This window comes from Morchella sextelata (assembly GCF_020137385.1).
Source record: "Morchella sextelata strain SCLS chromosome Unknown scls_1, whole genome shotgun sequence".
Taxonomy (NCBI): Eukaryota; Fungi; Ascomycota; class Pezizomycetes; order Pezizales; family Morchellaceae; genus Morchella; species Morchella sextelata.
The window spans coordinates 680,415-704,898 of NW_025408616.1; the positions used below are offsets into that span (position 1 = coordinate 680,415).

Here is a 24,484-nt window from a genome sequence, read left to right on the forward strand (position 1 = left end):
CGAACAAGTCCATCAAAGAATCCGGAATCCACAATTGCCGTTGTAAGCTCGAGATATCTTAGCGAGAAAAAGCTTTGAAGTGGGGAGCGAAGTAGGTGTGTCGCACTAGCGCCAAGACAACAAGAAAGAAGTGTGTACACAAATAATGCATCAACGCCTAGCAAGATTACTTTTGCCCTCTCCATCGAGCTGCACGTAAGACCCAAAGCTACCGAAATTTCACTAAACTATGGGAATCAGCCATATTATTCCATTCTACTTTTTATATAAAACAAAAGCCATTTAAAATCCACTAGCACCAGGCGCCTATACATAAATATATTAGTTAGGTTTATATCAAGGGAAGGTGGGGAATATCTCGCCTTCTCATCCTTTTTCAAGCTTAGAAGCATCTCCCGAAACCTTGACTTGTCGCTCTTTCCAGAACGGGCACCCTTTTCAGTCAAATCGACCAGCTTAGCAATTCTTTCCCAAGCGGTACCACCGGAAGTCATATTTTCACGGGAGTCCAAGAATTCCTGTGCTTCTTTGCTATTCATCGGACGAACAGTCAGTCTATGGCCAAGGAAAAAAAGTATATATTCTAGCATGGCACTTGACAAACCGGGTCTGCTCGATAGCTTTGTCGCGCTTGGAATTATAGTTCTCGTAGAAATCATCTACAGCGCCCTGGGCTTTCTCTATGGTTTCACGCTTGCGGGCCTCTGACTGCTCATCGCGGCGCTGGATCTCAAGAGTTTGGCGTTCGCGCCATTGTCTAAGTTTCGCTCGATTTAAATCAGTCGTTTTGTTCATCAAAGTAACGCAAGAGAGAGGAATAACCTAATGACTTCGGGTTCTTCTTCTGTCTCCATGGTCATCCCGGAATATGTGTTATGGCCAGGAAGGTACGGTTCGGATGTTCCAGTAATGACACCTCCGGGCCCAATCATCTTTATGAAAACTATCATTAGCTCATATGTGCCAAACAGCATAACAGAAGACTATGGGTCGCACCTCGTTATTATCGAATGTTGCCATGTCCGGAAAGTTCCTTGTAAACTGATTCGCAGGATCGGCTTCTCCACCACCAAGCAAATTGTCATCATCAGCAGTAGCGAAGTTTCTGGCTTCATCTCCTAGGAGTTTATTTTCGCGGCTAATGAAATCATCAGCGTCGTCGCCGAGACCCAGATCTATAGGGGTGGCTCCGGGCTGGCCAACAGGGGTTTCGTCGAAGTCTTCAAGGGCAGGGAAGTGAGACATATTTTAAGGATCCTGTGGGTGATGTCGAAAGTTTGGGTTGGGAAGGGGTATTGTGTTGAACGTAGGTGAATTGATGAAGTGAATGATTGTTTCCTAGGAGCTATCGTGTCGTTGGGTGGTGAGCACATGTAAGCTACCCGGTGTGGCGGTGGCTGCTGACAAAGACTACGTGGCTTGAACAATGATTAACTAGCATGTATCTCCTTCTGGATCGACTCGTTGATAGATCTTGAACCTCACTGATCCCATCCTCTCCAAACACGCAGCTACGTAATATCAACAACCACAACAGTATTCAAACGTGTGCGATTCGCTCTTGAACGCGCTTTACAGCTTTCTTTTCCAAGTTCTCACCCAGCGATACCTTTATTGGCCTCGGTGAATCAACATGTCCGAGTATGCAACCCCTGCCGACAGATGGGTGGGCCCATTGAGGTGCTTTTATTATAACTACTCTGACTTTCGTGCGCAGACAACCGAAACAGTACGGAGTTACGCCGCCCATCACTGTGGCTGGACCTACAGACAAAGAGATCGAGCGCAACCAGACACTTATCGAAGAACTTAAAAAGCAGGACAGTTTCGAGAGCCAAGAAGAGAGCGCGAAAAGGTACGTTAAAAGCGCGCCTGCCAGCCCGAGATTTACGTCTAGCTAAACACAAATATAGAACGCAAGTTTTGGTTGCACTTCAGTCATTAACCGAAAATTTTGTGAGGAAAGTATGCGTCGGGAAGGGCATGCCGGAGCATATCGTGAAGAATTCTGGTGGAAAGATTTTTACTTATGGGAGTTACCGTTTGGGGGTATATGGGCCAGGTAACTCCTTTCAAGTTCCGGGGTTATTCTTTTATACACATTTTGAATGTCATTAATCCTGTTGCTTTAATACAGGATCTGATATTGACACACTTCTTGTTACGCCTGCCCATATCAGCCGACATGACTTCTTCACCACTCTGCCGCCTATGCTGCAGGAGCTGAATCCGCCGCCAGAAGACCTCTCAATAGTCCCCGATGCCTATGTCCCCATCATCAAATTCGAACTCCAGGGGATCTCAATAGATCTAATTTTTGCCCGCCTGCCAAACATCAATTCAGTACCGCGGGATATGGTTTTGAATGACAAGGAGCTCCTGAGAGGATGTGACGAAGTTAATTTGCGCTGTCTGAACGGATGCAGAGTTACCGATGAAATTCTTGCTTTGGTGCCTAAAACAGGAGTGTTTAAAATGGCTTTAAGAGCTATTAAGCTGTGGGCGAAAAGTGAGATTCTTCCTTTACCATAAAAAGAATACATCTAATTATGTACAGGACGTGCCATCTATGGCAATGTGATTGGCTTCCCCGGGGGTGTTGCTTGGGCAATGTTGGTCGCCAGAATCTGTCAGCTTTATCCGATGGCCGTCAGCTCAGTCATTATAAGTAAATTCTTCAAGATCATGGGCAGCTGGACCTGGCCGCAACCTGTTCTTTTGAAAGGTATTGAAGATGGACCTTTGAATGTGCGAGTATGGAATCCAAAGGTATGCCTATCTCTTCTCTAGAAAAGTGCGCAGTCTTTAAGTAGTGTGCTACTAGATCTACGCTTCAGACCGTAGTCATCTGATGCCTATCATTACACCTGCGTATCCTAGCATGTGCGCGACACATAATATCACTAAATCCACTAAAACGATCATAATACGCGAGATGGCCAGGGCAAATGAAGTCGTAAATAGGATCATGGTAGGTACTGCTAGCTGGGACAGCCTATTCGAACGTCATAGTTTTTTCACCAATGGCTATCGTTACTATTTGAGCGTCATCGCCTCGGCTAAGGGCAAAGAGCAACTGCTAGGATGGTATGATACAACTAAAAGTCTTTCTAAAAACACGAATTAATCTTAGGCAGGTCCGGACTTGTGGAATCCAAACTACGTCATCTTGTGATGAAACTTGAACAGATTGAAACAATCAAACTTGCCCATCCATTCAATAGAGGATTTGACAAAGTTCACTTCTGTGCCACTGAAGAGGAAGCAATTAGTGTTGCTCACGGAGAAATCCGGAGCGTGGGAATCCATGATGGTGTAAAGACGGCCGAGACTGACCTCAAGGACCAAAATGGGGATAGCGAGTCAAAGGAAGAAGACGATTCAAAAGTAAAGGTCTACACAACTACTTACTACATCGGCCTAGAAATCAACAGTGGTAAGTCTATATTTATAGAAATTACTATTTGCAGGGGGCAGTACTCATTTCTTGCAGAAATTTCTAAGCAGATCGATATCTCTTGGGCTAGTCAGGAATTTTACGACATGTGCAAGAGCTCGGAGCACTACAATGTTGAGGAACAGAGTATCAGTATTGCCTTGACACGCAAGTAAGTGCACAACTATCTTCTTGTGTAATAATATTAAATATTTGATGACCGATGCTAATTAAATTCACTGTGTAGCTATGAGTTGCCTGATGATGTCTTCCAAGCTGGAGATACGAAACCCGTGAAGCAAACTAAAAAGAAGATGATGAAGAAGAAAGTCAACACTGTGGCTAATGGCAACGGAAAGAAAAGAAATGCCGACGAGGTACGTATGAACCGGCTAAAATATTGTGTTTGCTTTTGCCTTTCCGCGAGAAAGGGGAGGAGAAAGAAAAGAAAATATCACGGGGGTAGAAAGGCGTCGGCTTTGAGCTTAGCGAAGGCGGTCATATTAAAATGAGGCTCTACGGGACAAAAGCTACCGAAGCTACGAAATCCTTGTCAGAATCCAAAGACTATTACGCTGAAAATATCGCGCAAGAACTCCTCCCCTAACGCGGATGAAATGACAAATGGCGGCACTGGTTTTATGATAGGATTTGCTAAGCTTCTTCGCCGCATATCTAGGAATCGATTGGCCACGACGGAAAAAGGCAACAATTACAGCACCAGCAAACTGTCGTACAAGCTTAATGCTTGTTGGTTAATATCGTGCGAGATTCCTCACCCCGTCGTTCTTTTGATTTTCCTTTTTTCAATACCCACATTTCTCACATCCTTTCACATTCTTGGGGGGCTGTATTGTATTGCCTTTGCACGGTACTTCTAAAGGCGGTTTTGCATGGTTGGGATTTCCTGCATGGTGGCTTAGTTTGCCCACGACAATGCCGCTCGTGGACATATAGGTTCTGATTATTCGGCATTGCTGTTCAGTGACACATTAGGCTGTGGATATCCTCGATAACCATATCATTTTCTTTCATTTCCCCTCTTATACCTTTATTCTGTTTCCCGGGATCACTACTTGGTGTTTGGACAGTTCCATCATCATCAACGGCACACCACCCAAACTTCTACCAATACAGGTGCTGTTTTGAGTCATGCAATATAACCTTCCTTTGGATTCATCGTAGATTCTGGAACGTTTCTCAAAACAAAATCGTTTTTGGTTGGAGCAGTGCACAATTATTGATGCCTGCGATCTTGGATTTTCCATTCCTCGCGATCGGGTTTCCATCGCTCTTTCGAATCCTGGTAAGGCAGCTAACAAGATCATAACTTCACCATTCCTATCAAAAAAAATTCACATGAGCAACACCAGCTACAAAATCTTGAACTTTTCATTGTTTTTTCTTTCTTTTTATTTTTTTATTTTTGAGAAATACCCTTCGTTTTCAACTCGCCACTTCTCATACCACGGGGAGAGTGCAGGCAATACACCCAAGAGCATCCAAGAGGGCAGCATTTCTAAACTCCACGACCTCTGGGCATTGATTGCTGGAAGGATATACCATGCTTTTATATAGGCGGAGGGTCAATTGGAAGCAACTAACAGTCTCCCATGACATTATTGGGGGGAGATGGGTGGGAGTGTTGCTTGCAATCACTCTATATTTAGTCGTACTTCATTGTTTGTCAGACGCGTTGTATTATCCAGTTTTTGTGCTGGAACTTTTTTTCTCTTTCTTTCTCTTTGTTGTATGACTTTAATCACAACTTTTTTTTCGTTTTCTGTTTGGGTGTCTGGTGAAAGAAGTCATCACTTTATAATTACCGGGAACACTATGGGGATTATGTTTTGCTTTTGACATACTCTAGACAACATGCTGTAAATTAGCACCATTAGTCTAGTATTATAGCATGAGGTAGAAGCATTCGAGAACGTCACATCCTACCACTTGCACAAAGTAGATGCTACGTCCAGGAACACGATGCCATGCGAAAGGCAAAAGAGTGTTGCCAGATTAGACCCCTCTAGCTGCAGATTAGGCACCCAGGATTTGGCCCAATAGTTGGATATCAAATCTTTTCTCCGCTGAAGGGTTTATGATTAAGCACCAAACTGAAATCCTCTCAAGGGCATTTCATCTAGAGAATTTAAAAATCCCACCGGAATAACTTTTTTATCACTACTCTCATCGGTATTTGTCAAAGATGCGGAGAGGCTTTGTTAGATGGCCACAGGCGCTTGTCTGTCATGGAAATTTGAAAATCTGTCACGAAAGGCCACCGGAGTTGTGAAAAGCGGAATTAGGCCCCTCGGAATAATTCCCGGGCCCATCCCACGTGTGCATGGAATCTTGTTGGGATTTGCTTTTTATTCCGCGTGGGGCTTTCGAGCATTTATCCGGTTCATGAAAGATCACTCGATTCAAATAATATAATTTTATAGGTTAAATACAATGTTTCAAAGTATTTTTGTACATACTTTGATAGAAATTAATTTCTTTAATACCGGACTGGTTGAATTCACTCAACTAGGGTATAGGGTTGACATCCTTGCCTAGTTTAAACGCGGGTAGCGTAAACTCCCCTCAATTCGAATTTTACCGGTAGTGGGGCTTGTTCCCATTTGTACCGCACCAGATTCCGCAACCCCTCTGTTTTATCTTGCCCGACGCATCTCATTCTGCTCGACCTCAGCGGATACCTTTGATATACTTTTGAGATACCCAGCTTATACCCATTTTTTTTCACGATGTCTTACGGAGAGCTCGACAATCTTTGCATCAACACGATTCGTGTTTTGTCTGTAAGTTGATACTTTATTGTAATTGTTTTACCCCACCTTAGCCCTCTAATACAATGTTTATACTGTGTTTGGCTTGAAACAAACTCCATGAACAAAACTTCTCAAGTAGAAAAATCAACGACCAATTCCAGGATACTAATAATTACGTTTGAATAGGCCGATGCTGTTGCAAACGCAAACTCAGGGCACCCTGGTGCTCCTATGGGAATGGCACCGGTTTCTCATGTTCTTTTCAATAGGTTCATGAGATTCAACCCTAAGAACCCTGACTGGATTAACAGAGACCGATTTGTCCTTTCGTAAGTTCTCCTTGTACACAGTTCCTCCGATGTTTTACGCGGTTACTGGTTCCTTTTATTTATTTTTATTATTTTGTGTGGTTCTTTTTGAGTTCTCTTAAGGTACTTAATGGTGCTGACTTAATATATGCAATAAAGAAACGGTCACGGGTGCATGCTCCAGTACTCATTGTTGCACTTATTCGGATATGCCCTTTCTTTGGACGATTTGAAGCAGTTCCGTCAAGTTGGATCCAAGACCCCCGGTCACCCCGAAGCTGTAAGATATCCTTCGGGTAACTCAAAAGGTTGAAAACAATTAGTAATGTCAATAGGCCGATACCCCCGGTATTGAAGTTACCACTGGTCCTCTTGGTCAAGGTTTCGCCAATGCTGTAGGTCTTGCCATCGCCCAGGCACACACTGCTGCTATCTACAACAAGCCTGGGTATGACTTGATTGACAACTACACATACATGTTCTTCGGAGACGGATGTCTCATGGAGGGTATTGCTGCTGAGGCTGCCTCTACCGCCGGTCACCTGCAGTTGGGTAACTTGATTGGTATCTATGATGATAACCATATCTCTATTGTACGGGGCTTCTCCCGATTAAAAGAAAACTTATAGATCTTACTAAAAATTCGTTTAGGATGGTAACACCAACTGTGCATTCACTGAGGATGTCTTGAAGCGATTCGAGTCATACGGTTGGCACTGTATCCATGTCACTGACGGTGACAATGACCTTGCCGCAATCGATGCCGCTATTGCTGAGGCGAAGACTGTCAAGGACAAGCCCACAATTATCAAGCTTACTACCACTATTGGTTATGGATCTAAGCTCCAGGGAACTCACGAGGTCCATGGATCTCCCCTCAAAGCCGATGATATCAAGAGCATCAAGGAGAAGTTTGGATTTGACCCCGAAAAGAAGTTTGATGTTCCATCAACAGTGTACGAGCACTATGGCGAGACCGCCGCAAAGGGTGCCGCTGCTGAGGAGGAGTGGAACCAACTTTTTGCTAAGTACCAGAAGGAGTACCCAGAGGAGGGTAAGGATCTTGCTAGGCGATTGGCTGGTAAACTTCCTGAAGGATGGGAGAAGGCCCTACCTACGTATATGTCCCGCTCTTGTGAAAGCCCAAGCCTATGATTCTAACTTTACATTAGATACAAATCTACTGACCCTGCCATTGCTTCTCGCAAACTCTCTGAGACTATCCTTCAGAAACTCTACCCTATCATTCCTGAGTTGGTCGGTGGTTCCGCAGATTTGACTGGCTCAAACCTGACTCGTGCCAAAGAGGCTGTTGACTTCCAACCTCCCTCTACTGGTCTCGGTGACTGGTCTGGACGCTACATCCGCTATGGTGTCCGTGAGCACGGTATGGCTGCTATTATGAACGGTCTTGCCGCTTATGGAACCATTATTCCTTACGGTGGAACCTTCTTGAACTTTGTTTCCTACGCCGCTGGTGCTTTAAGGCTGTCTGCCCTGTCTCACCACCGTGTCATCTACGTCTCAACCCATGACTCGTAAGTTCAATTGAATCTCTTACCGCTGGGTTTGAAGCTAATAAGGTCATAGCATCGGACTTGGAGAAGATGGTCCCACTCACCAGCCTATCGAGACTCTTGCCCATTTCCGTGCCCTACCTAACTGCATGGTCTGGCGCCCAGCTGATGGTAACGAGACCTCGGCCGCTTATTACATTGCTTTGACCTCGAAGCACACCCCCTCCGTTATCGCTTTGTCCAGGCAGAACCTTCCTCAGCTTGAAAACTCCACCATTGAGCGTGCCATCAAGGGAGGGTACGTCGCTGTCGAGTCCGAGGGTGCCCAGGTTACTTTGATCTCTACTGGTTCTGAGGTTGGTATCTGTATCGACGCTGTCAAGTACTTGAAGGAGAAACACAATGTTGTCGCCCGTGTTGTCTCCCTTCCTTGTTGGGAGGTTTTCGATGCCCAGTCAAAGGAGTACAAGCTTTCCGTCCTTCCCGATGGAATCCCTATCTTGTCTGTTGAAGTGATGACCACTCTTGTAAGAATTCTTCATACCTCCTGGTGGGATATCAATTAACACGTAAAACAGGGATGGGAGAAGTACTCTCACGAGCAGTTCGGTCTCAACCGCTTCGGTGCTTCCGGACCTTACAAGGACGTGTACGCTAAATTCGAATTCACTCCCGAGGGAATCTCCAAGCGTGCTATTGCAACCATCGAATTCTGGAAGGAGGTCACCCCCATCAGGAGCCCTATCAACAGGGCTTTTGCTCAACTTATCTAAGGGCAGGAAGGGAGTTTAGGGGTTCTCGATTTGGAAAAAAAATTGACATGTAAAACATAAAAAATAGTTTCTTAGTTTCATTTTTAAACTTTATTCATATAACCAGGGTAGATCTCTGTCTAGAAAAAAACTTTTCAAGTCCTACGTAGTTGGCGTTTACATAGGATCGGTCTTGAGTGGCCAACATCATTGATTATCACTCGTGAAGGTTCATGACGCTAAGGCTCTAGTTAAACCAATCGGAGATTTCTGATAAAACTTTAAGGACCTCATCGAAGTAGCGTCAAATGCAGATAAACAAATTTGAATCTTTGAGAAGGATATGTACCTAAGTAGAGTATATGTAATTTCTTTTTTAGACTACATGCATGTTCTGTCCTGTCGCAGAAAAATTCGAATAGCGGGGTGAAGTATCAGCCTCAGATGGCGGTCACCGCCACTACATCGACTGCATATCCTGAATGAGGCTAAACCCCACCACTATGCCAAGATTTCGTGTAGAGCCTCAATAAATTTTGTTCATCTGACACCTCCGAAATACAAACCAACGAGGTCCAAACATCAGTAACGGAGCGTTGCTACGATGTCGTCGAGCAAGCCAAAAGCGTCGGGCTCGAAGAAGGGCGGGACTCAGTCAAAGAGAAATCATTCGGTATGTTCTTAGTGTCCTAGCTAATCAGAAGTTTACTGACTGCTTCGCGCAAAAGTTCCAATCATTCACGCAAAAAATTGCGAATTTGTAAAACCACACCTCAAAGTCAATCCAATCGGTTCAATTGGAGAAATAACTGATAATTTGCTTCTTCTTAGAAAAATCGATCCCGTTCGACGAATACGCCGCCATGTTGATGACGAAGAAACGGAAAAGTCCTTCTTCCACAGCTCTCTAGAATCATGGGTAGATCGCAATTTCTCATCCACTTTCACCGAGTTCTCCCGAGAGGCCGTCCCACTCTCCGAATCACTTCCACATATTCTACATTATAAGGACGAGTTGTTCGAGCTGCTTGTCAAATATATCGATCGCAGAGACGTCCTGGCACTCGAACCGCTCTTAAGCCTGCTCTCTCAATTCGCACACGACCTGGGCGCAACATTCGAGCCTTATTTTGCGCGCTCTGTCACGTTATTGGGCAGCCTAGTTGCGAAGCACGCGGATGTATCTACTATTGAATGGACCTTTAACTGTCTCGCTTACTTGCTCAAGTATCTGTCGAGGCTACTAGTACCGGATCTGAGGCCGCTATTTGACATTCTTGCGCCACTTCTAGGAAGGGAGCAACAGAAGACCTTTATCACGAGGTTTGCAGCAGAGGCACTGAGTTTCCTGCTTAGGAAGGCGAAAGAAGAGCCGTTGCGATTGATCATCCGACATGTATTTGAGGATCTGATTAAGTGTGGTGGAAATCATGGAGCGAAGGGTTACAGACAAGGTCTCATGAATATGTTTCAAGAGTCTTGTATAGTATGTTAATCCTCGCCACTTTATTTTGGATAGTTCTCGGTTTCTAATGAGTTTCTAGAGTGTGGATCGAACACTCCATTCGAAAGGGCCGCAAATACTCCGAACAATGCTCGATATCTCGTTGGAGCTCTCAGACACATCTGGACCTTGCTTCAGTGTTTGCGAAGGCGTGTTAATCTCATTGATGCATCATACCACTCCAGAGACTTTCCAACCCGCACTGACCGTTGTTTACGAATTTCTCGCCGAATTACTCGATGCGGATTCGGTAACTCCTAAAAGGGTTAGAATGGCGGCCACATTGTTATATACAGTAGTTACAGTGAGGAAGGGTTGTAGGATAATGGACTGGCAAAAGACTGCTATAGCCGCTGCCTATATTTTAGAGGTTGGAACTTCATTGGAAGAGGAGGAGCAAGCAGAAGAATTGAGGGAAGCTGTATGGGAGGCGCTGAAGGCTTCTGCCATGATCTTACAGCAAGCTGATTTAGAGATTGTAATATCGAGATGCGGAAAAGTCGTAGATAAGGCGAGGGACTTTCAGAAGGGGATTCTATTCTTGCCGTTTTGCGGCTTTTTCTCCGCTATGGGTTCAGAACGGTTCAAGATTTTCTTATTACCATATTTCCAAAGGTAATGCCATCCATTCCTTTGCTTAGTGCATACCAGGCACTGATGAGTTTGTACTAGATTTATTTTATCGCAATGGAATTCTCACTCCTCTGCCCTCTCCCTCCTAATTCCTAGACTCTCAACAACAGGTTCCCTCACACCCTCTAAAGACCAAGAGGTTTCTGCTCCTGATATCCTCGGACCAAAATCGCCCCTCACAATAGCAGCCCAAACTGCGATCCGGAACTTCGACAATGCCATTGAATCATCAGATATTCTTGACAGTAAGAGCCCAGAAGTAATTAACATGTGGAAATATCTGGATGTGCTTCTGTCACTCCCACATACCATACCGGCAGACTTAATCGAGAGCCTTGGACTTCTTCTACAAAAGATTCTTCCTATGGAAAGAAGTGTTACACTTACCCCGTTGATCGGAAAGGCACTGAGCATATATTCTCGCGGCAAGGGAACAAAGACAAAATCACTTGTGGAAAATACTTGTAAAGCCTTCCCGAAGCTGGGTGATAACATGACTTTTCTACAAGGAGTTGTCGATTTTGCATTGGTATCCACTTTCAAAGAATTTATTGACGAGGAATATATCAAGGAAATGGTGACAAAGTTGATAACTAATCTTCTACTACCTAGCCATGAGGTTCGCACATCTTCATTGCGTTGTCTAGAGATACTTTATGCGTACAAGAATCCTACATCTCAAGTGTCGGAGATTATAAACACAGCAAAGTTAATTGAGGACACACCTCTCGCAATAAACAATGCCCGCACCATCTCAATGTACATCCGCCGGCTCGGGATTGAATATCCATCTGTTCCAAAGGATTCGTGGGCGAGGAGAATCGTACCCTACTATTGTTTTGGGCTTCTCACACTTCATTTCGCGCCCGCGTGGGATGACTCGGCGCTTGTTTTGGCAAAGGTTGCTGAGATTGAAGAGGAACTTGTAGCGCAGTTGGCGTTTTCGTGGCTTTCTTTGAAGAGCGAAGGGGAGGATACGAAGCCAGAGGCTCATGTGGCATCAAATCCATGGACAAGCTATGAGTGTAGTAACATGAGAGTAGTGGAGGAGGATTCTAAGAGATGTATGACTGAAAATATAGATGCTAGTATTATACTTGCTTCTGCGTTTGAAAAAGTAAGATTTATTCAGTGTTATTTTTGATTATTGTTAAACTAACTGTGGACAGGAACTTCATATGGCCCCTCTGTCTGCAGTTACAGCTCGAACTCAGGCTCTGAAGGTTCTCTGCGAAATTCCTAGAATCGCCGAAAAGAGGGGCCGACAGCTAGTTCCGATGTTCTTGGAATGGACACGAATGGATGACGAAGACGTAGCAGAGGAAGAGGAAGTCCCGGGAGAGAAACTTTCAATGAAATGGTCGCGGAAAGACCGAGCTGCTATGCTTAAACTTTTCGCCAAATTCGTCAACCCACGTTCCCTCTTCAAATCCGAGCTAGTGTATTCCGCACTCCTCAATCTTCTGGCCTCCGGTGATGTAACGTCTCAAACATTAGCGCTAAAATGTGTATTCACATGGAAAATTCCCGCAATCCGCGCGTATGAAGACAATCTCAACAACCTGCTGGATGATACCCACTTCAGAGAGGAGGTGACAAAGTTTGTGCAGGTAGAAGAGGAGGAGTCAATGATTCAGACCAATCACCGTAAAGAACTAATGCCAGTGCTACTTCGGATCCTCTACGGCCGTAGTTTGTCGCGCAAAAACGCATCAAGCGGCAAGAAAGGAATGGTGAGTAAACGAACAGTGGTTTTGGCATCTCTTGCAAACTTTCAACCACAGGAGAGGGATATGTATATCGATATCGCGCTCGGTGAGTTGGCAGAGGCCAAATTCGTTGATAAGTCGGACCCAGAGCGATATGCTCTTCGGCCAGATGCAATTGGATCGGTTCATGTCTCAACAAGGAAACAAGTTGGTTTTGTGAGGATGGTGGAAGATATGATGAAACAACTTGGATCTACGATGTTCGATTACATACCGAAAGTTATGGACGCACTGCTATATTGTCTGGTTTCTGCGGCAAATAATGTTGGTAAAGCTACAGTTGAGCAGCCTACTTACGAAGATTCGGTATCACTTAAAGTTTCGAAGGCGATTCGGCAAGGGGGATTCAAATCCTTGATCGCATTATTCACAAACTGCCCAAATTTTAGATGGACACCCTACATACCAGCAATCTTCCAAGAGCTTGTGGAGCCAAGGCTTGAAAACCTTCCAGTGGAGACATCACAGGGTCTATCCGGGCTACTACAGCTCTTATTTACTTGGACAAAAGCAAGAAGCACTGTGCTATTTCTTTCAGATTATAATAACCAAGTTCTTCCAAAGATTGCTCAATGTTTAGCGAGTAAGCAGGTTAAGGATGAGGTTGTTCTATTTATTCTCAACCTTGTGAGAAATATTATCGCATTTGTAAAACCGGAGGAGGATATGGAGGTGGAGGACAATTCACAGGCGGTCAAGGAGCGGCTAATTCGACCGAATGTGGATCTTTTTATCGTCAACACGGGGGAGATTCTACACAAAAGCCCAGGCAAAGAGGTTCTCGAACAAGCTGTCGAAACGATCGCTGCGATTGCACCATATGTTTCTGGCGATACCGAAACTACTCATTTGGTCGATATATCGGTATTCATGTTGGATCAACCCTCACGCAGAGTCAGTCCAAAGGCAAAGAGTGAAATTTTGAAGATTCTTGTCCACTTTCTACCCCTCTGTGTGATGGAGAAGAGCGACGATCTATTTGAGCGAACATTCCGCAGCATATCCTCTCTTTTTGGCTTTTTCAAAGATAGGGAAGGTCGGGAGAACCTCGCTAGAGTCTTGAACGTATTTGCAGAAAGGGATGGCGAAATGATTGAAATCGCAAGACTATCTCAACAGCTAAACTCATGGTCGGAGGAGCGAATGAATGAACCTGATTTCGAACAACGTTTGGAGGCTTATGCGAAAATTAATGAGGAACGGTACAAGGTGTTTACACCAAGACAATGGATGCCGTTATTATTTAACATGTTATTCTTCATTAAGGACAACGAGGAGTTAGTCATTCGGACAAATGCTTCGTACGCTTTGAGAAGATTTGTTGAGAGCGTCGGGACTAAATTCGGTACACCTGATGAAGAGGCGTATTTGATGACATTGTCTGGTACGGTCATGCCTGCATTAAGAGCGGGGACTCGGGAGAAATCTGAACTGGTCAGGACCGAGTTTGTCGGTGTCATGGCTCACATCGTCAAGGAGTGCGGTTCTTGGGAGGAGGTCAGCGATATGAAGCCACTACTTTTTGGTGAGGACGAGGAAGCCAGCTTTTTCAATAATATTCTTCACATCCAACAACATAGACGGTTGAGAGCACTCCGGCGACTAGCAGCAGCGGCAGAGAAAGAGCACATCCAAAGTTCTAATATTGCACATTTCTTTTTGCCTCTCATCGAACATTTTATATTTGATATGGCCGAGGACGGACATAATCTAGCTAGCGAGGCTGTTATCACAGTCGGTGCACTCGTTCAGCAGCTTTCATGGTCACAGTATAGGGCTGTCTTCAGGAGGTATACTGGATATTTGAAAACCAAGGTTGAATTAGAAAAGATTGTTGTTCGTTTGATCGGTGTAATTGTCGAATCGCTTTCAAAGACTTGGGAGACAGCGCCAACAAACCCGAGCAAGTCTGAAACGACAGAGTCTGCTACAGCCACCGATGGAGACGGAGATGTTTCGATGGGGGTGACTAGTCTTGGTCAACTTGCTGAAAGTTTGCCGGAACAAGACATATTAGCCAAAGACATCTCGAACGGGTTCCTTCCAACTCTGAACGACTATCTACACAAAAAGGACGAGTCGACAGTCAGTTTGCGTGTTCCTATAGCCGTTTCAATCGTCAAACTTCTTAAGGTCATGCCAGAGGATATGCTTAAGCTTCGACTTCCCGCAGTTCTGACGGATGTTTCTCATATTCTACGAAGCAGGGCTCAAGACTCGCGAGATATGACTCGAAGGACATTGACTGAGATCACAACGCTTCTGGGATCTCAATACTTTGGTTTTGTCATTAAAGAACTCCGTGGAGCACTTTTGCGTGGTTACCAGCTTCACGTCTTGTCGTACACGGTTCACTCAATATTAGTATCTGTAGTACCTAGCTATGCCCCCGGTGATTTGGACTACTGTGTTTCGCAGATCGTCGACGTCGCCATGGACGATATTTTTGGTGTCACGGGAATGGAGAAGGACGCTGAAGGTTATATCAGTAAGATGAAGGAGGTTAAGAGCAGCAAGAGTTATGATTCTATGGATCTTCTGGCCTCTACGACTACGTTACCTCATCTTGGAAAACTCATCAAACCAATCCAGTCGCTACTTCAGGAGAAGATGAATTTGAAAATGGCCAAGAAAATTGATGAATTATTGAGGAGGATAGGAGTTGGGCTCCTAAGGAATGAAGCTGTCAAATCACAGGAGCTCTTGGTTTTCTGTTACCAAGTCATCCAGGAAGCCCACAAGGCTGCATCGGTTGCCCCAGCAGAGAAGAAAATGGATAGTACGACACTAAGATATATAGTTAACCTCAAAGCTCCTTCAAAGGCGGCATCCGGGGTTACTACTTCATCTCATACGTATAAGCTTATGCGATTCTCACTTGATATCTTGCGAACAGTTTTACACAAGTACGAGGATCTGAAAACACCCGAGCTTTTAGCTGGCTTTATCCCCATCATAGGTGATGCATTGCTTTCAAAGCAAGAAGAGATCCAAGTATCAGCTCTGCGACTTCTAACAACCATCATTCGGGTTCCTTTACCTGCAATTGACGATGGTGCCCCCGTTTTTGTGCAGCAAGCATTATCGTTTGTCAAGAATTCCCCCTCGACAAATTCGGAAATTGCACAAGCAAGTCTAAAGCTTTTGGCAGCAATACTGCGAGAACGGCGCAGCTTCAAAGTCAAGGAAACAACCATCGCGTATCTTCTCACCCGTGTCAAGCCTGACTTGGAGGAGCCAGATCGTCAGGGCGTAACCTTCAATTTTCTCAAAGCTGTTCTATCTCGTAAGATAGTTATCACGGAGGTGTACGAGGTGCTTGACAATGTAACGGCAATCATGGTGACAAATCAGACTAGAACTGTCAGAGATCTGGCAAGAGGAGTTTACTTCCAATTTCTTATGGAATATCCACAAGGCAAGGAGCGTTTGAATAAGCAATTGGCATTCTTGTTGAAAAATTTGGACTATGTTCACCAATCCGGAAGGCAGTCAGTCCTAGAGGCCGCCAATCTACTTATCACTAAAATCGGAGATAATCTTATTCAAGATGTCATCGCAACGTTTTTCGTCCCGTTGGTCATGGTTTTGATCAATGACGATTCTACTGAATGCCGCGAGATGGCGGGTGCCATTATCAAGAAAATATTTGAAAGGGCGGACAAGGAACGCCTACAAACATTTGTTGGTCTGATTCGAGGCTGGCTAGAACAAGACGAGAAAACGTTACTTGTTAGGGTGGCACTCCAGGTCTATGGGCTGTATTTTGAAGTTTACGAAACAAAGGGTCAGAAGGAAGTCGTTTTTGTAACCGAGAGACTTCAAGTTCTACTAAAAGGTGCTTGCGACGAAGAGTCCGAGACCGCTACAGAGTGGGAATTGGTCTACTTCGGTCTCCAAACCTGGGCCAAGATTGTACAGCATTTTCCTGAAACCAGCTTTTCGGGGGCGAACGCTACCATGTGGAGGACAATCCGAGATTGCCTGGTGTTTCCCCATGCTTGGGTTAAGCTTTCCGCGGCGCGTCTCATGGGTCTTCTTTTGGCCGAGTATGCCAAATCTTCTGAATCACTAGCAAACATACCACTTGAAAACGGCCGCGGATTGTCGATGAACGGTGTTGATATGGTCAATATTGCGCGAGCGACGTCGTCGCAACTAAACAACGCCGAATTATCAGATGAGCTTGGGTTACAGGTCGTCAAAAATCTTCTCTTCATGGGGAGATGTTTCTATGCTAATAAAATGGCTGCTATCGATGTGGATGTGGAGGAAGACAATGAGCTTAATACTGCGCTTTTGTGGATAATTGGGAGGATTTCGGGCATTATCCGAAGTGAACGAAACGTCAAGAAGGTAAGATTCACAGCCCTTCGCATTTTCAAGATTGCTAAATATCATCAAGGGACAAATCCTGGGCAAAAAGTACGGGTTACAGTGGATGGCAGCTATGGTCCAAATTATTACAGGCGAGGATTTGGTCCCGTTGTCAAACAAGTTGATCGTACCTCTGTACAGTCTGGTAGACTCTCCCGAGAACTATATTATGAAAGGTATGACTTATTCTTTTTAGATCTATACTCCTAAATCTAACTTGAGATACAGATTTAAAAGATATCGCCCAGGAGATCCTGAGTATGATGCAGACTAAGATGGGCCCCACTGCGTATGGAAAAGCCTACAATGTAGTTCGTACCGAGGTCAAAGAGAGACGACTTGAGAGGAAGTCGAAGAGAACAATTCAGGTAATGAGAGAACCTATTAAATCAAATATTTATTATATGTACTAACCTCACCCTAGATGGTTACCGACCCCGAAAAGGCAGCCAAAGATAAGATCAGGAAAAATGAGAAGAAACGAATCGCGAGAAAAGAGAAGGGTGCTGTTCACAGAGAACAGAGGAAGGGAAGACTTGGATAGGGTAACTTATTTGATTTCTTTTTGTACAGCCTCGGATGATCGGTTCTGTGTAATTAGTTGTTTCTTTGGCGTTAATTTCTTGCACAAAAGTTTTTCGGGGACTGGATTACGGCAGAGTGAAAGGATTTATTTATCATGTAAATTACTATATTTAGCACATAAACGGTAAATACGTTTTCTTGGATTCAGATGGGTCCGACTGAACAGTGTATGTATGTACACAACAATCTTTGATACGGATGCCTAAGGAGGAATGTTATTCATGATTATTATAAAGAATATTTGGTCTTTCGTTTAAATCACTAGCTAGCCAGTCATTGAATTTTTTTGAGATGTGTTTTACATCTAAGGTTAACCTATCGTTAATTACATGTAGTGAAATATAAACTCGTCAACTACATAATCCGTTATTATAACTTCAAGTTCCTATCCACGCAATTTTTTGTAGTTGGTTATTACCCATACAATTAAATACCAGCATAACACGGTTGCGGTGTCGGCCTGTGATTGCAAATAAAAACGTTAACACGAGTGATTCATTATGACTCACTCTTTAAATTGTCTCTCTCGCTTTGAACCTGGGACCGAAGATATGTGGTCACGGTATGGTGCAACAAGTAATAAACCTACACCATGGAAAAGCGCCAAGAAGAGAAGAAACTCAAGAATAAGGGGAATTGTGAATGGCTAGATTCGGAGTAAAGTTATGTGCAATTCCATTGCAACCGAACCTTTAACCGTGGCCGTTGTGGTACCTCACCTGTATAAAATCAAGGTTGCTGGCGGTGTGGCTTTATCACTTGTTGTACCATAAAATCTATTAATTGATTGAATCAAAGGAGTTAGTCCCGTGCCCAACCTGTGTTGAAACGAGACTACCAAGGAGTGCATAGAAGTTATCTCGAGTACGGTTCCAATACCATTCCTCTTTTCTGGTAAAGGTCGAAGTGTAAGGGTTCCGCTGCCGATGCTAAAAACAATTTTCGGCAAGCTCACCACCTCCAATTGCAATTTGTTGCAATAATATCTGGGCGAAAAGTTCCTCATGGCCCACCCCCGCTAGAAACTGTCTAAGTTACCATTTTCTGACTTCTGCTCATGCATCTGCTTGAAGTCAATACTTGAGTTGAAAGTGATCACAAAGTACTTCAACAATACTTCTGAATTGCTTACAAAATGATATTTCCACTTTGTTTTACTGTTACTTTCTCTTACCGATCCTTATTTGTCCTTTATATTTTTGAAAGGGATCTTGGCATTTTTTCCTACGTTGAGCAGCCAACTCCAATATTATTCCCCCTGACCGTAATATTCAACCGCTCAATGACCTAAGACTGGGGAGAAAGGCGAATAATAGATATTGATACATAAAAAAACGCGCTAATCTATCTTTTTGTATGACGTGACGCGCAATAGCGGTCGTGTTCGGAACCTTTCTACCTATATAGGGTGGTGACACAAAAGATCATGGCCGGGTAATTGACAAGGAGCACCTGGCCATTGCTCGAGCACCTCTATGCAGTATCACCAAAGCTCTAGAGCTTCGTACAACGAGTTGTCCCAACTGACCAGAACAGCCCAACCTAAGCTCCCACATAACTCAACCTAGGCCGCGTATCTAATTGGGCATCGCAATTGCTTGATATGGACAGTCAAGGTCAACGGCCGCGTCAGGTCGGTGGTGCTAGCAACAACTATGGCGGGTACGATTACGGTGAGAGGGGAGGGTACGGTGAAAGAGATAGATGGAGAAACGACCGTGAAGCAGAAAGATCCGGAGGATATGCTGGCTATGGAGGGAGCGATTATGGTCGCCAGCCCCCGCCAAGATCACAACAAAGAGAGCTCGCACCCAGTGGTATGGAACAGAGCTATCGCAGTCGTAGTCGAAGTCGCGAAAGGGACCCATCATCTCGGGGCGCACCGAGACAGAATGGCGTAAAAACCTACGGGCCAGGCTCTAGGAAGCTTGAGGGTGAGAAGCTATTAAATAGACTTTTTATTCTTTTCTTATTTGGGGCTAGGAATGCTGAGATTAGTTCTGGGTCAGATATTTTGAACGTCATCGAGAAAGATTGGGATTTCATGACCCTTGATAGCTGCGTTCCCGTGAAAGTGGCGTTACAGTTGATGGATACCAGCTCACTAGGCCGGGCACACCAGTATGATGCTTTTCGACAAACAAATTCCGAACTTCAATATGCCTTGCAAGCAATTGTAAACGGTGGGGCTACATGATACATAATTCCACTATAGAAAACGTATTCTAAATTAAATGTTAGATCATCACCAGGGTTTCAATAGTTCAATTGGGACTTTTCACAGCATAATGAGGAGTATCACCACATCTCAAGGCAAAGTAAGAACTCTTAGAGAGTCTCTAATCCAAGCAAAGTCCGACCTTTCGACTTCAAAGCCTGAAGTGAAGCATATGGTCGATACCTCACAAAAATATGATACCATGTTGAGAACACTATCTTTAATGTTCGTTTCTCTTCTCATCGCATAGTCCAATGAATTCATAATAAACACTAACCTTTTTCTATAGAGAGCAGGTCAATGGCGTTCCAGAGAGGCTAGAAGCAAGAATATCTGAAAAGAGATTTCTTACTGCCGTTGAAGTGTTGTCAGATGCCCTCAAGGTCATAAACCAACCAGAAATGATGGAGATTGGCGCTCTGTCAGACCTAAGAATATACTTGGGCAGCCAAGAATCGGTAAAATATAAATCCTCATAATCAATTTGAAAATCCCCTAACATGGATCAGTCTTTGGCCGATATTTTGATTGAAGAGTTACACAATCATTTGTATCTAAAATCCCCCTATTGTGTGGACCGATGGAAACCGTATTCTCCACATCAAAAAGATTGTAAGGTTACTTATAAGTATGCTTTGGTATCTACTAACATAGCCTAGTATCCGGCGAAGACGCCCCTGGGGCCAATGACAATAGATTTTCTATGCCAGGTCTGGCACCAACACCTTAATTATATCTGGACTTTATTTACTGATAATCAGAAGCACTTCTAGTTAAAAATGGAAAGAGGCCATTTCACCAGTTTCTCGATTCGAGCGACTTCACTCAGCCTGTGAGTCTAAATTGCGCTTTTGCCGGTCCTCGCTGACGTTTTTAGATGGTCGAAGATGCGAACACGAATAAAAACCCCGAAGCTGATAGCATATACTATATCCGTCTTCTCCTGGAAGCGATCAACAATCTTGGACATCTCTCGAATGCTGTTGGAACAGTCAACCAACGTCTGCCAGTCGAGCTTTTTAAGCTCGTGGATAGGACAAATAACGAAGTGGACCAACGGCATCCAAGTTCTCTGACAGGTGTAGCCCGGGCAGCTGGTTCATTTGGTAAAACCATGGACCTTGGTCTGAATGAGAATGACGTCCGAGTTACGGTAATACACGACCTGCTTTGGACTTTGTACTCGAAGTTTGCTGCAGTTATGGAGGGACATAGAGTGATATACGATGTCGTCAAGGGTATCAGCAAAAGGGATGGCTCGGAAGACGCAGCTACTCTAACAAATGGGTTTATGGAAGTCTGGCAACTAATACAGAGCGAAGTATTTCCCCATTCTCTTCTTTTACAAGAGTTGTATGCTAATGATTATAGATGCGTTCTCTGCTTCACGACTACCTTACTATGACAGACAGCCGAAGCGTAGCAAGCGCACCTTTGGGTCACCAGAACATTAATAATGTCATTACTTCGAGGGCACCTCGAGATAAAAATAAGGTTATAGATCTCCCCTTCGTCACAACCGCAATCGACTAACGTGAAACTAGATGTTGTTTAAATTGGCCAACACAGATAGCACCTCTTTACTGATGAAAGTTGATCATGATGACCTCGAGTCTATATTGAAAGCCTCTGTTCCCGGGCTTGTGTCTGAGTCTCTTCGACCGGCAACTACATCAACTGATGTGCATACATCGTCTGATGGTGCCGCAACCGGTCACAAGCTTCTTATTGAGCCAAGTGTGTTTAACATGGGTTTCCTTCTTCCGCCGTCGCTCGCCTTCCTCAACCGAATCAAAGAAATTGTTCCAGCTGGGTAATTCATATACTTCATATATAGTCGTATATATGCTAACATTCTATCAGATCGGGTATTGTCCTGAGCACCTTGACTTCCTTTTTAGATGATTTTTTGGTCAATGTGTTTCACCCATCATTAGAAGACACTATTCGCGATCTTTTTAACCAGACAACTAGCGATTTGGATGCATTTCATCAAGATCCACAATGGGCGGCGGTTGCAAAAAAACCGGTCATGAAGGGAGCTATATCTTTCTTCGGCTTGATTACTGCGTTGTGCAAAATGCTTGATACTATACCACCTGATCAAGCTTTTGGGCAACTGACAATCGATTTGTTGAAATCATACTATGACAAGTGCTTTGATTGGTACAAAGGTTTGTATTTGGTGGTTTACGGATGTTTAAAGGAGTGGATTACTAAGTTTACGGATAGAACTTGTTTCAAGACACCGAGCTGCTTCTGGGAATGCAGGTGGTCCTGTGTTAGAGACCAAGAAAAGTGCCGAGTGGGCAAAGCACGAAACTACTCGCTCAGCGATGCTTGAAGTTTGGACCAGTATCAAAGATGAAGAGGCTTTAAAAAAGGTTTGTGATTCTTCAAGGATCGAGGCTTCGACAAGTCTAACAACTCGCAATGTAGGAAATAGATATAGAGCTCAAAGAGCAAGGAAACAACCCAATTACCTCTCCGGATCTGATCACTGATCGAAAAGTCATCAACTCTCTATGTATTCTATATTCAAGCATGGTATGTGATCCTCAAACGTGAAATAACCCATAAATTCTGCTAACAATCGATTTCAGAAATGGCTTGCCAGTAATGTGGTGCAGCTTCGACATGTTGAAGATGCTCCAAGTTTTTCTAGAAACGATGGCAGTTCAGCTGGGGTTTGTAGTCAACTTGGGTGAACCTCTGAAAATTGAAGATTGACATGATTTTAGCGTCCGAGGCGAAGGTGGACTTTGATCGAGTCGGCCAAATCGCAAGATGACGATGCAAGAGCTGTATACCTCCCAATGACAACGGAAACAGTCAGGTATATTGCTCGATAAAACCGTTTTTACTTCACAGGCTAATGAAATTGCAGTGGCTTTGACAAAGTCGTAAACGACTTCCAAGAATTGGCGAATACAATTCTATTTACGTTACGTGCAGAGGCACGATGCCACGTATTGCATTATCTCCATCTATGCCTGACTGAGGGCAATTATTGCCTTGACAGCACTATAAACACCCCAGACTCCAACGTTATTTCCCTCAATGTTGACCTAGTATGGTTTGACGAAGATATATCAAATCTCCTCAGGGAGAAAGAGACAAAGTAAGCTCTAAGCAACCCCGTTACTAGCCAAGGTGTCAAGGTGTTAACGTCCTCGCTTCAGGTTTCTCACAAGAGGTCTTGGAGCACTCATGGACCATATTCTTGTTGCCAACGCGAATCAAATCAAAATCATCAACAATGCTGGTGCCCAACGGATGCAGCTCAACATATTAGTTCTACAGCAGAACTTAAAGAACATTGAAATAGGTGTGAAGCTTGACCGATCGACTCGGTTCTACGCGCTCTACACTGCAGGTATGCAAAACCTCATCGCAACAGCAAAGGAAGGTAAGCTCGATTTTAGCTACGACGATCTCAAGGTTCTCGTTGAACTTTACTTTTCCGAGGCAATGAGCAACCGCCGCGAATCCTCGTCGGCACTGCAGGCCCGTCGCTCGTTGAACGAGAACTTATTGGCGCTGTCGGAGATTATGTGGACTTTGTAAAATCAGGTGATATCTAGAGCAGCGTGTGTAGCCTTATTTTGTTAATTTATCTTGAGGATAGATATAGTTGTGGAAAATGGTCGAGATGAGGGATGAGTAATAGTGCGACTTGAAAATATTAATATAGCCTTTGTCGTATGCTCTTCTGCTTTCGTTTACCCTTTACATAAACAAAAATATACCGTGAAAAGAAGTGAGTCTCGGGAGTGAGTCAGGAGGTAAGTATATGCAGTATAGGTAGTGTGGTCCACGAGGACGAGCGTCCTTGTGTCCTTGCCTCGAGAACATGTCCTCGATGACATACAAGGACAATGGTCTAAAAAGACAAGGAGTCTCGAGGACACTACCTGTCCTTGCCTCGAGGACCCCCTAGGACAATTCTTGGCATATTATGCACTTATATAATCTGCCCAATTAAGATGGGGTCAATTGCTCAAGGATAAAATATGCTTTTTAATTGAATTATATACAGCTTATTACTCTCCCGGAACCATCCTCGATGTTCCTCGAGGCACCTCGCTCGAGGACAACGGTGTTGTTGGACATCGAGGTCAGGTCAACGAGGACGAGGCACCTCGAGGACACTCTCAGACCTCGCTTCGAGCGTCCTTGTGGGCCATACTGAGTACAGGCCATAGACACACTGAAGTTTACAAGTCGGTATACAAATGTTCTATTCGGATGTCACTTTCTGGCCTGAAGTATCTGCTAGTGTTAAGTTTCAAAGATACGGAGGAGGTACGTCCGGTGAGCCAACAAATAGTATTTATTACGCCAGAAGATAGCTCGATCGACCCGCTATACCTCCATCGGAAATATTTCTTTCACAGAAAAGATTTCGTGTTAACTATAGTATTTAATTGTACTCAAAATCTCTAATGTTTATAGAGATCTCACGGCGCGCTAGTTAATTACAGCCCCCTTTGATGAACATATGTATACATGTATGTAGCGACATGTAGTAGGAACTACGACCCTAGACCGACCTATATCAATTCAATTTCACATGTATGTACGTTACAATACTAATCCCATCCCATGTCA

General features: G+C 44.1%; 5 protein-coding genes across 5 annotated transcripts; 4 read left to right on the forward strand and 1 right to left on the reverse strand.

The window, feature by feature from the left end:
• Positions 1-282: 282 nt before the first annotated feature.
• Positions 283-1,245, reverse strand: H6S33_000172 (uncharacterized protein; the record flags this gene model as incomplete). Its single annotated transcript, XM_044831520.1, has 5 exons — positions 283-306; positions 363-531; positions 605-757; positions 823-932; positions 997-1,245. 5 exons carry the CDS (start codon positions 1,243-1,245, stop codon positions 283-285), a joined length of 705 nt encoding a protein of 234 aa, XP_044699731.1.
• A 388-nt stretch (positions 1,246-1,633) lies between these two features.
• H6S33_000173 (uncharacterized protein) lies at positions 1,634-4,043 on the forward strand (the record flags this gene model as incomplete). The annotated part of the gene is made up of 10 exons (XM_044831521.1): positions 1,634-1,641; positions 1,718-1,855; positions 1,914-2,062; positions 2,138-2,509; positions 2,558-2,769; positions 2,825-3,087; positions 3,138-3,436; positions 3,494-3,608; positions 3,684-3,813; positions 3,903-4,043. 10 exons carry the CDS (start codon positions 1,634-1,636, stop codon positions 4,041-4,043), a joined length of 1,827 nt encoding a protein of 608 aa, XP_044699732.1.
• A 2,143-nt stretch (positions 4,044-6,186) lies between these two features.
• Positions 6,187-8,808, forward strand: H6S33_000174 (uncharacterized protein; the record flags this gene model as incomplete). Its single annotated transcript, XM_044831522.1, has 8 exons — positions 6,187-6,240; positions 6,397-6,539; positions 6,678-6,798; positions 6,854-7,111; positions 7,170-7,636; positions 7,691-8,056; positions 8,109-8,562; positions 8,614-8,808. 8 exons carry the CDS (start codon positions 6,187-6,189, stop codon positions 8,806-8,808), a joined length of 2,058 nt encoding a protein of 685 aa, XP_044699733.1.
• A 583-nt stretch (positions 8,809-9,391) lies between these two features.
• On the forward strand, positions 9,392-17,614 carry H6S33_000175 (uncharacterized protein; the record flags this gene model as incomplete). Its single annotated transcript, XM_044831523.1, has 9 exons — positions 9,392-9,460; positions 9,516-9,547; positions 9,619-10,273; positions 10,332-10,906; positions 10,964-12,041; positions 12,094-17,049; positions 17,099-17,246; positions 17,299-17,438; positions 17,495-17,614. The coding sequence occupies 9 exons, from the start codon at positions 9,392-9,394 to the stop codon at positions 17,612-17,614; spliced, it is 7,773 nt and encodes a 2,590-aa protein (XP_044699734.1).
• A 1,644-nt stretch (positions 17,615-19,258) lies between these two features.
• Positions 19,259-23,440, forward strand: H6S33_000176 (uncharacterized protein; the record flags this gene model as incomplete). Its single annotated transcript, XM_044831524.1, has 17 exons — positions 19,259-19,589; positions 19,665-19,838; positions 19,897-20,098; positions 20,163-20,331; positions 20,383-20,485; positions 20,533-20,583; positions 20,638-20,705; positions 20,751-21,194; positions 21,245-21,367; positions 21,418-21,686; positions 21,737-22,047; positions 22,106-22,257; positions 22,313-22,420; positions 22,477-22,560; positions 22,615-22,709; positions 22,761-22,994; positions 23,056-23,440. 17 exons carry the CDS (start codon positions 19,259-19,261, stop codon positions 23,438-23,440), a joined length of 3,303 nt encoding a protein of 1,100 aa, XP_044699735.1.
• Positions 23,441-24,484: the final 1,044 nt, after the last annotated feature.